The 12,771-nt window shown below is 27.9% G+C and overlaps 1 protein-coding gene across 1 annotated transcript in view; it reads right to left on the bottom strand.

Moving 5' to 3' along the window:
- Nucleotides 1-9,866, bottom strand: part of LOC109596660 (trace amine-associated receptor 1) — a 32,328-nt gene extending 22,462 nt beyond the window's left edge. Inside the window, exons 1-3 of the mRNA XM_020012236.2 lie at nt 9,542-9,866; nt 8,116-8,241; nt 2,067-2,183 (exon numbers count right to left, since the gene is read on the bottom strand). Coding sequence (XP_019867795.1) covers nt 2,067-2,183; nt 8,116-8,241; nt 9,542-9,760 — 462 coding nt within the window. The 5' untranslated portion in view covers nt 9,761-9,866. The remainder of the gene's footprint in view (nt 1-2,066; nt 2,184-8,115; nt 8,242-9,541) is intronic.
- Nucleotides 9,867-12,771: the final 2,905 nt, after the last annotated feature.

The raw sequence follows: 12,771 nt of genomic DNA on the forward strand, positions 1-12,771 counted from the left end.
GATTACAAAAACATAATGTTTCCGCCAAACTACAGGCCCATCAACTTCATCTCTGCGCTCAGTAAGAAAGAGTTATAATCATCATACTGTAGCAACATATTGATACTCTTGAAATTATCCCAAACTTCTAATTCAGATTTATATCTGACCACTCTGTTGAGTTTTAAATTCTAAGAGTCGTTAAACTAATGGGCAGTGGTGATAATAGAAGAGGTAACCGGAGTGATCTTTATGGATGGGTAACAGAATTAGGCATTATGGCCTAATGCCAAAATGCTGAACTTTTAAACACTTTCCTTCTGGAGCGATCTCTCAGAGTCAAGGCCAAAGGATTCATACCAACCATTTGATGCATATTTTGTGCATTAAAGAAAAATCAATCACGACAAATGTCAAGATGTAATATTTCAGGAGGGATAAATTGGGAATTTCATAGGGAGTGAATTTTGATAATGAAGAAATAGGGTGGTCCAAACGAAGTATGTTGGAGTCATCCTTGTTGTCAGGCCGAACACCAGGAATGTCATCAGGAAATTATACCCATTACTGTGCAGATCAAACAAATTAAGTTTCATTCGGCCCTCCAAGGAGTCAATTAATACACGCAATTCTGTGGCCTTGAACGTTTTTCGTTGATCACCTGGTAGAATTACATAATTCTACAAAATTATTAATTTATTATAAAATTGCATAACGTCAATAACAATTAATAAATTCAAAATAAACTGATTGTTGTGGATTACACACAAGTGAATTTAATTAATTTCAATTGAAGGTTTGCATGAAATAAAACTTTATGAAATTCGTTTCGAAATCAGAGTAATTGGATATATGTATATATATTTTATCGGAATTCGAATAATTTAAAATCTATTCTTTGTAAATATATAATTTAAAACTGAAAATTTATTCGAATTTCACTAATAAAAATTTAACACTAAAGCTGTGCACATTTGGTATAGGTCAACTATTAACTTGTTTATATTCCTAATATTTTTTATAATTTAAAATTAATAAAAAATGACAAACTTTCCAATTATGAAAATTAGTTTTTTAATGATTTTAAACATTTTTTTCTTTGACTAATTTAGTTATTACATTTGATAAGTGTTTTCAACACAAAATGTATTTAATGTTTAATGGCTCATTATTACTGGTTAATTTGTAACCACAAATTGAGTGTTTACAACGCCTCCAAAGCATGTCCAATATTATTGTAATTTAGATGCCCATTTTGCCAGTAAATCTCACACGCAAATTAAAAATTCGACATATCGCTTAAAGCTTGATGTTTGCTATCATGTTACCAGTCGACTTTTTCAATGATTTATTTTGTTATTTATTTCAATAGCAATTCCGATAAATTATGATGCGAACTGGATATCCGCCACGTGGTTGCAAAACTGGTAAGGGCCATTATTTGCCATAAAATATAGTTCAACGGTGACTTCATTATCGATTTTGTAATAAATTTTGGTTGAAAATATAATCAGGTGACTTTAAAATAGTAAAAATAAACTTCAAGATAAAAAATAGTATGAATAAATGATAATTTCGGTTAATCACCATTAACCATGTACCATAACCTCCAGGTTATTAATACTGCATTCTAAAGTTTGGTAATGTATCCCCTACACATCATCTTACAACTATTTGACATCAATCGAAGTTATTTGATTAATAGCCTGATGTTAAATTGAGTCTAAAACTGTGATTAATCACTGGTCACCACATAAGTTCTCAGATACAGTAAATATTTAATAATTTTCACGAATGAGGGGGAATCATTTGCACGAATAAACATGCGTCAAAGCGGATGTGTTCAAACGGTGAACTTGATTGACTTTAATCTCGAAGATTAAGTAGGGTGGAATCCGTGCACGGCATTATCAGTCGAAACTAAAGCTTTGAAACAATCGGATTATGAGTTTGTCATGTAATCGTTTTATCTTCAACTCGTTTATTAATTAAAAACATATTTGAAGCTCAGCTAATTTAACTGAGCATTTCAATGCTCAAAAAATACAATACATTGGACGACTGCTCGTAAACTTTTAATTTCTTACCTTTTTACTGGAATGCTTGTGATATCTGGCGGGATGCAGCATACACAGGTATCTGTCCATTGCCATACAAATTAGAATCACGGCACTTTGTTGACTTATTGCCCCTCGTAAAAGAGCCTGAAACAAAACACTGTCTGTTTATCTGTTTAGGTTAATTCGAATAAATTTATAAAATTTTCATCAGTATATAACAGTAAACTGTTTCTTGGAAGCTGCGATTAATACTTCAAAACGAAATAATGTTTGTAAAGTGGAAACTCAATTCGAAGAAAACATAATAAGTTTATAATTAAATTTTGTCTGAGTGTTGTACTTTTTATTTTTCTTGATTCAACTTTTCTCTGTCTTAATTTCAAATAAGCGTATCTGTTTATTAAATTGCTCGGACTTGCTAATGACGATGAAATATTTAAATCTTTGATTTTAAAGTAAACTTTTTCAATTTGAGTAATTATTTTTACAAATCTAAAACTTTTAAATACAACATTTAACTGCTATATTTCCCTTTACCATATTTTTTAAATGTTATCATTAAAAATAAAACATAAGCGAAACTTTGCGATAAGAATTAATTCCTTCGTTAAAATTACTTTAAATTTAATTATGAGTCATAATTAAAATATGTACATCAAAGAATATGTTTCTTTTGACACACTGAAAGAAAAGATCTAATTTTAATTATTTTTTTACATGTATATACATGTGTATATATACTTCAGCATTACACGATTAAAATTACAGAAGTAAATTTTTTTATTTTCTTTAAAAATCAAAAGCCAAGTTGTTATAAAATTATATATATAAAACTTATAAAAGCCAAATGCTTCAGACGTTATTTATTTTTATGTATTTCTTTGTACTTTCAGCTATTGTATGTTACATTAAAAGAACTCAACTAAAACTACTACAATATATAAATCATAAAATAACAATTATTCGAGACATATAATGGACTCATTTACTTTGCGAATTTGGTGGTCGTGTAATTTGTATAACTCTACCATATTTTTAGTTTTTATGCTACGTTATTTTACTTATTAGTATTGGGTGAGTAGTTTAGGTATTGTTTTAGTTTATTTCTCAATTGTTGGTTGCACTGTATAGAAACAAGGGCATGTACGGATTGAGAGATATGGTTTCTTAAATTTCAAGAATCCACCGAATCTTCTCCGACAATTACAAACTTTGGCAATTTATCTAAGTCTCTTTAACCCAGTAATGTCAACGAATATCGTGTTAGGATCGTCTAGTAACTGGCCAAGTCGAACACTGACTTCCAACTGAACAAGAGGCTTAGTTAGTATCCGTAGTTAGTTGCGTGTTTGGAGACCACTCTTAATGAAGACCAGACGGTGGCAGGGCGCTGCCGTTAGGCAGAATCTTGCCTAAGTGCTCCGTAGACATACATCAGTGTCAAAGTTGTGACCTAGTAAAAGGTCCACCCCAATGCATTTTGTTCCATTTGGCGCGCTTAATGGCGTGTGATAGCGAACTGATTGAGAAATAACGGAATGCTTAATACTGCGGAATCGCCAGATTACCCTGCCGGATACAACGATTGTAGAATAGAGAAGGTCCGGTAAACGAAGTCCCGTTCAACTTTACGTATGCAGATGTAATTATCTTTACCGTGTAACTCTTCGACTTACATAAATGTGCTAATTCGATAAACATACATTTCCATCCATTTGTTTATTTAAGTAAATTAAAACTTTTCAATTTATTCTACTAATTGCATACTTACTCTCAATGAATTGAGACGTATATGTAGTACGAACTGTCCAGAATCCATTCCATAACTGACGATTGATTAAAATTTGTCTAAATACGAATTCTTATATTGTTATTTTAAATAATTTTTAATAATATTCGTATAAAATGTTTCTAAAATTATATAAATAGTGTAATTAAAAAATAAATTGTCAAACATTTTAATTAATAGTTTTCCATTACTACTATAAAGAATTTCCACTCATTCGAATAATAATTTTAACGCTGCAATTTCAATTTCGATATTGGTCGTTTTAAAATTACTAAAAATCGATTTTAAAATGTTTCATTGCCATCAGTTTAATAACCATCTTGTATATGTAAAGTGCCTATATTATTACAATAGTCACGCTGTTGTACATTTTATAATTTCTATGAGAGCCTTTTTGTTCAGGGCATGCACCATAATTATTTGCATACTGTTTTATTGCAAATCGTATTGTTGTTTTAGAGAATGGTAATACTTTCTTTTATTCGAATTCTTCCATTACCAAACGGAACGCAAGCTTGAAATACTCATGTGTATTCATGTACATACAATGCATACTAAACATATCGTAAAATCGTAAAAACTATACATACAACCTCAACACTGACCTTAGCATTTAAATTGCAGGATCGTTTTCAAAGGTCCACATCTCGGTTCACTATTTACAATTTAATGAATTCAAGGGATGGGTCAACTAAATTAACAGTACCAATTAGTATAGTCTCAACCCAACAGTAATAAGGGGGCTATCGACATCAGCCCGAAATATATAATGTAATTTGCATCGTAAAAAGCACGTTTCTTTATTTAATCGAATTATGTCAGGCACTCTATTTTTTTTTTAACTAATTATAGTATTTTCCATTTATTTAATCACCTAGAACTCCACAAAGAAAAAGGAAGATAATATAATGTGGAAGATGTTAAAATTTGATCAAATTAAAAGCATACAGGTACAAATTAAAAATATTTAAAATAATTTCTGAAAATGTAAAAGGAATTGCGTGAATTTTGCTAATAATTTTTAAATTATATAAACTTTTTTATAACATATTTTGTGATAACTAATAAATAACTAAATAAATAATATTTATTACAAATTTAGTCTATTTAGAAAAATGTAGATGTAAATAAATTCATGATGTACTAAATCTTGTTTCTGTAACCTGTAACTACACAACTTAAGCTATTAGTTAAATGTTAGCTGAAAGCGGTTCATTGATTAACGTTCCTTTAACATAACCAATGTCAAAGCATCTTATCAACACGAAGAAATTTATTTTAATCATGTTCAATTTAGTTTTCTCTATGACAAACTAAGAGAATTATAATATCTCTAGGTAATATTGATGAAAATGTGTCAGTATTCTCAGCTTCATTCATTGTAATGAAATGTGTGGTAGGCTCAAAGAGAACAAATGGAAATTCGCTAATGAACAACAAAGGGTTAATTCACGTGGAAATCATTAAATAATACGATTATAATAGAACAAACAGTTCAAAAATACATTTGTAAAGTATATATTTTACACTTCTTTTTTGATGTTTAAAACTTATTTTTACAAAAAATTCTTTTACAGAGACAGATCATAAAATAATAAAACTTTATTCGTTTTTATTATTGTTGAATATATTCTATTTAGAGCTTTATTGTATTTGGTGAAAAGTACGAAGGATAAATACCTAGACTAGGCGAAATAGGGCGGTGCTAGTAGTTAAAATATAACCACGACCACAACAGTAGTGTAGTTCAGTTTGTTATTAGTAATACAATTTTGATAATTTTTCTATAATGAAAAAGAACAATGAGAAAACAAATGATTAGGTTAAAAAACCCAAGTATATGGAGGCTTCTTTACTAACTATAGAATATTGGAAAATCTAATTCAAACATGGCCGTATAAGTATTTTTGATGAAGACCACCTAGGTCTAAACGTTTCACCAAAACGATCTGAAATCTCACACAAGTGTTGCAACATCAAAATAATGTTTAACTTGCTACCTCAACTACACGATATTCGCCCTTTTAACACTCACAGTTTATTTTCACTTTTCAAATATGACGCTTCGACGAAAAAAAAATGCGCAGAGCTGAAAGGAATATTAATTTTGAAGGGTTGGAGTAAAGAAATAGTAAAATATCGCAGCAAAATATATTTTACACAAAAAAAATTTGTCTTGACAAGATAAGGTACTTATCATACGGCCCTCGTACTGTGTATAATTATTGTCTGGCTGTAAAATTTTATTCTATAAAGACAACTTATAAGTTTTTTGTTTACACACTCGCCTTTCTTTGATAATGATAACAGTATTTTACACATTTACGATGTTCGAATTCATAATTCACAATAAAATAAAAATAAGACTTATCTACTTCAGACTGTTCCAAACTTAGTACCTCAATTCGAACTGAGATATGCACGAAATGATTAAGGATATCTAATACCTACTTCAGTATAAAAGTTTTACATTTGTGAGATTTTTGCTTAGTACTTGGAAATAAGTTTTTATTTATCAACCTGTCTAACACTTAACGTTCCTTGAAACGCAAAATATATACGTAAGTAAATAAAACTTTTATTGCACTATATAGATTTCTTTCGACGAAATTAATTACCACGAATTGATAGTTTAAGTAAAAAATTGGTATATTCGAATAAAAATTTTAGAATGACTAATAAATATTTAATATTTTGAATAAGGACGTATTTTATGCTGAAAAGTTTTCCATTCTTTCAAACTTTAAAGGCTAATTTTATTGATTTATTGAAACGATAACTTTTAATAAAATGGTAATTGTGTGTGAAATTTGATTCATATTTTACATTAATATTCCACAGGCTTTAACAACATTAGGATTAATTAATATGAAGTGATCCCATCTGCAAATAAGTATTCCAAACTATGAAAGCCATTGATTAAGTTAAAATCAATAAGCTTTTATTGACATACAAGATTGATTAGGTTCTAACCAAATATAAAATTAAATTTAAATTTATTAAATGAAATACGTATATCAAATTATAAATATATTATTACTGTATTATCTGTATTTTGTTGTTTGTTGTTACTTTTTTATTTTACATACTATATTAGTAGTAATTTTTATATTACACATTTATTATTTATTGTATTTATTAGATTTAATGTTTATTCTCTGTTATAATATAGATATTCAGAAAACATTTCAAATTTTAAATATTAGTTTTGTTTGACATTCATAACATCATTTAGGCTAAGATCAATTGAATCTGATTTATTTCAGAATAAATTTCATAAAAATTTTGTGATACTGTGATACCACGAAAAAATTCCAATTAAAATTAAGTAAAACATTTTGGTTAACATAATCTTTTTATGAAGAAGATTAAAATATAATATTTAACCATCCCAATATTTGGGTTACTCAGGACTCATCAAAATTACAATTTTGTATCATTAGTTATTTGAATTCTTTATGATTTTATTTTATTTTTAAATTTGTAAAAAATAATAATTTTGAATAGAGTAATTTACTGATGATATGAAGAAAACATTGGAGTTGAATCACTCGATGAAATTTATTCATTGCAGGATCTCATTTCATAATCAAAAGTTAACGTATTTCGTATATATATATATATATTTATATATATATATATATATATATATATATATATATATATATAAATGGTTATCGTAGAGGAAACGTTATTATCAAACAACAAAGTGTAAATACTATTTTTTCTTAAATCGAATCAAAAGAACAAACACATTCATTAATCATTTAAGGATAACAAAACAGAGTCTAATTAATATCAAAATAACGTGAAGCCATTAATTACTCGCTATTCATAAAAGTAAAGCAACACAGGTAATTTTCTAATGATACTGTGTATTTTATGTAATATTTTTCTATACTATTAATATTAAAATTTTTAATAATAATAAAAATAATAAATGAATAAATTGTAATCACACTGTTATAAGTTAAATATCTTTTTTCCTAATACAATTTGAAATTCAATTAAAAGTTTTTGTAAGAGAAGGAAATTGGAAATGAACATAAAGGAAAGAAATGGAATTGCACATAAAATTACATTTTCAAATATTGTTGTTTATGAAAATAAATACTATTTATCTTTCCTTCTATCTCTTTGTATTTGTCGTTTTAATATAATAGACTCGGTACTCTACTACTTGATAACAAACTATTGTAATAAAGTGTATCTTGAATATGACAACATTTTTAAATAATTTCAACTTCTGTATTTAATAAAATTCAGATGAGATGCGTTAGTACGTACCTGGATTTGACACACTAACTCCCCATAGGGCCAGCAATGTCTGAGGGATGGAACAATGGCGAATGGGGTTACGAAAAGTCCCATCGCTAGGTCATTACTGGCCAAAGACGTAAGGAGATAACGGGGCTGAAACGAAATAAAATAAATTACAATCCCTTCGCTTTCCAGCTAATTCCAAGCCAACATTTTAATTTGTTTCTTCATTAGCCATACATGAATTCCGGTCGTATATCTGAGGATTAGAAAGGCGTAGTGATAAAAAATGTGTGGGTTTTGTTTTGGAAAAATGTATGCAACATTGAAAGGATAGGGTGGAAAAATATGCAGTATATTTTTTTTATATTATTCTACTATACCATGTTTGGATGTTAATAAGAGATGAAAAACTGAAATAGAGCCCATACATGTTATTTTAAATTTTAATTTCTACCAATATACATATATAGTTAAGCATTATCAAAATTATAAGTATTACCTATAAATTACGAGTGTTTTGATGACATTTTTTAAAAAGTTATTTAATGTGGATGGGGAATATATAATTATTATTTGATCTATTATTTTTTATTAATCTCTTTCATACTTGAAACATAACAGAATACTAATCAAATAATAATAATAATAATCAAATAATTAGAAAATTGGAATAATTTTTGGATAACAAACACACAATTTGTTTGGCTTTCAATATAATTAAAATTAGAGGTAAAATTTTACTACTATTCTCTAATTAAAATTTACTTTACTAAATATTAAATTTTAGTCAGTAATTTAAACATCAAATATGTACCTGACAACACTAGTTAAAAGCAGGAATAATTAATGATTCCATTGACAATGGAAATAATTATAAACTTAGAGTTGTACTTTGATATAAAATATCTCACAAAGTGAGAAATTGTTAATTTTGGAATTATTATAATTATACACACACACACATCTAATTAAAACATGAATGTCTCTTATGTATCATATAAACTATACCATAAATCGAAATTAATTTAGTTTTATAGTTTCTACCTCGTTTTAAGAAATTAAAATTATTTTTAATTTATAAATATGAATAATAGAAAGTTTTACTAAAAACATATTACTAACTATAAAAATTCACTTTTCATTATTTTAATTAGATTTGTATTTAATATGTGTCGTGAAAATTTGATAAATGTTTAGTTAGTTTTAATTAATTCCAGAGCTAATCTGGATGTGTAAAGTTCTCTGGAAATAAATTTATTCGTTGACATCATCGTATATAAGTTTTTAGTTGCTCACTTCAAAATTATATGCAAGCAAGTATGTTATGTAATTTACATATTACATGAATATAATTTTATTCATATTATATTAAATATTTTTTAACATGCATATATATTTAATAAATTTCAGTTTTACAATTAAATATCGATATAAAACTGATAATACAAACCTGTGAGTGAATGTACTTCGAGTATCTCCTACTATTAATGACAAGAATAAGAAGTAAATTAGCAGCCAAAACACCAACAGTGAGAAACAGTACTATGAACGCCTGTAAAACATCTCCTGGGCCTAGGAGGTACCAGAAACTGACATGGTTGTAACGCGGATGATTGCAGCTGCTGTTTTGTAGAGCGGGAGCTACCAGAATTGTGGTTTTATGATGCATTGCGGAAACACCATAAAACCATCGCCTTACCGCACGGCAAGTAGCTTCTCTATTGCTACCTAAGTTTGATGGTGATCCACGATGTTGATATATTCATTTCAAAACTCATTGTCGATATTGCAGATTGAGACAAGATGTGGTGTTTTGTCGGCAAGGTATTTTCTATTGTAGTCATCTGATGTTTTTGGTCATGTTTGGGTCTGTAACGAAAAGGCATATGTTTTTAAAAATGATTAAAATAACAATTACTTTATGTGATATAAATATGTTATTATAATTATTCTTTTTGATCATGATAATAAACCTTTTTAATTATGTCTTTCAACTGAATAATTTAAAAGGTTCTAATAAAATTATCAAATAGTTGTTTGCTGCTGTTTATTGATGATTTTTGTAAGCATTCCTTTACAACGTTAAAAGCAAAGGAGGGATGTTATTAAAATGGCTTATTACTTCAGCAGATCTTAATATTCAAATAATTCTTGTATATTGACGAATTTTTGCCGGCACTCTTCTATTACGTTTATAATAAACAACTAAAAACACATCTTTCCCATCGTCAGACATTCCATTTTACATTATTAATAAAATATTTGACTCAAATTTTATTTGAATTCTACAAAGGAAAATGTATTAATTAATTAACTACATATATAAAAGAAATATGCAATACTCCATGTCACACATGGTACATTTTATTATGCCTATGATTAAAATTATATGACAGAGGAATCATAGTTTTTGGTATATTTTTAATTTAAGTATTCTAATATACTTATACTAACGAAGTAAAGCTGATACAAGGAATCTCCTATATAATGTAGTTTTAAAAATATAATAAATTTTCTCTGAAAATCTGTGATTGATAAATATACTTGGTCAAAATTATTATGTAGGTAAATCAACAGTCTACAATATAACGATTTTGTCCAAGTACTCTTCAATAATTTTATTATGAAACACATGGAATGTTGGTAACCCAACATTCCTGAAACAACGATTTTCCGTTAAAAGCTCATATATAATTTATAAATTGTTTGTAAAAATTAATTAAAATCGGTAACCCTACGAATTACCTCAATTCGTATTATGTTTGACTTTTGGAACGCACAATATTGATTAGATCACATAACTCGGTGAGCATTTGCTTTTCACTATGGATTTGATAATCGCCCTGAACGCCAATTACACGGCGTGTCGCGTTCCACACTGCTGAAACAAACGACCTGCCGTTATTCCCTTCATCAATGCGCCGCTTGTTTCATGTGGTTCTTTAAATTTTTCATTAATCACTCATTCATCAATTTGATGTGTAATATATGTAATTGCTTTGTAACTGTGTCAGCTTCCACAATTATTAATTTGTTTCACATAGAAAGGGATATTAATTTATTCAGTGTTAAACTTACCTCAGTATTTACTCTAAATGTCATTATGCACGGTTAATTTGTATTCGTAATCCCCAATCTTGTTTATCGACAACAAAAACTGAGATTCACTTAGGATGAATTCGGCCGTTTCCAGTTGTGCAAATCTTCATAAACCAATATTTTGACTAAATATTGGTTTATTGAACTGAACTATTTGTGCCCCGAGTCTGTTTCAGATGATTGGATATACTCGGCATAACTTTGTTATACTCAAATGGTGCTGCATAAGATAAATTTTGTTCCGCTGAGATAATTAACTCTGTTTTAGACTATGCAGCGTATATTTATTCTCGAACTATTATAAAGCGGTATAAAACAAGTTTTGCATTCATCATACCTGATTAAAGATGTATGTTGTGGATTTAACGTCACTTTTCAACGAGTCATGTCAACAATCAAGTTGTGGGGGAGATTTTATTGTGTGGTGATGAAATTGCGAATGTGCATTTTGTTTAATAACGAATAAAAGCTTTTATGTAGCCATCATATAACACAATGGCTCTGCAAAATCAAATGTAACTTGTATATTCCGGCGACATTGGAGATATTTCCATGACAGACTTCTCAATATCAGTTTTAGAAATAAGAAAACAAGTCGTGCGATATCGTATTTACATAAATTACTCGAAGTTGATCGTATAAAAAATACGATGGGATAAATTTCCATACTATGCAGACAGTCTGATCGACAGTTTTCATAACATTCGCATTTCAATGTAAAGCTAAGCAAAGTTTTTATGACAGGAAAAATTAAACAATTTAAATGTATTTAATGTAAATTACAACATAAATAATTATATAAAATTTTAGAATTTAATAAAAACTTTATTAATTAAATTTTATATCATTTATTTCTTATTTAAACAAATCTAACTAATGCAGTTTTTTAATTTCGTATTAAGAAAATGTGTAACAGATTAAAAACTAGCGCATAACACATTATATATGTAATAATGTAAGAATAATTTAATCAATTAAGAAAATTTTTATGAGATTAAAAATTTTAGTAACAAATATAACTAAAACCAATATATATTATTTTAAACTTTTGAAAATGCGAACAAAACTATTTCTAATAAGTCATCACCATTTCCAATGTAATTTATTTCTTTATTAAGAACTAATGTTGCTGTTTGACTTCAGATAGATCATGCAACGGGTCGTAAATAATTTTTGCGACGGCTACAGAGCCAATAAAATGTATTTTCTTTCCTCAGCTGTCCATTTAAATTAGTTTTGATGACAAGAAAATTTATTTTTAAGAACTAGAGATTATAAGATGGTTTTCTGAACTGTATAAAAAATTATATACAGTGGTGGATGCCTATATTGTTTATTTTTTTTGTTTATTATTATATAGTATACTAAAATTTGTTCAAAGACTGTGAGGAAATTTAATGGTTGAATATACGCCACAGAGATAAGCCAAGATTATAAAACAAGAAGTATACAGTGTCAATGTTAAATTAAATAACATATCATTAAAATTTTTTTTCAAAATATGTATATTAGCTTTTATAATTAACTTCCAACACTGAAAAGTTGGTTCCTAGACACCTTATAGCAAAATCCATATCTCGA

Source organism: Aethina tumida, chromosome 3 (assembly GCF_024364675.1).
Source record: "Aethina tumida isolate Nest 87 chromosome 3, icAetTumi1.1, whole genome shotgun sequence".
NCBI lineage: Eukaryota > Metazoa > Arthropoda > Insecta > Coleoptera > Nitidulidae > Aethina > Aethina tumida.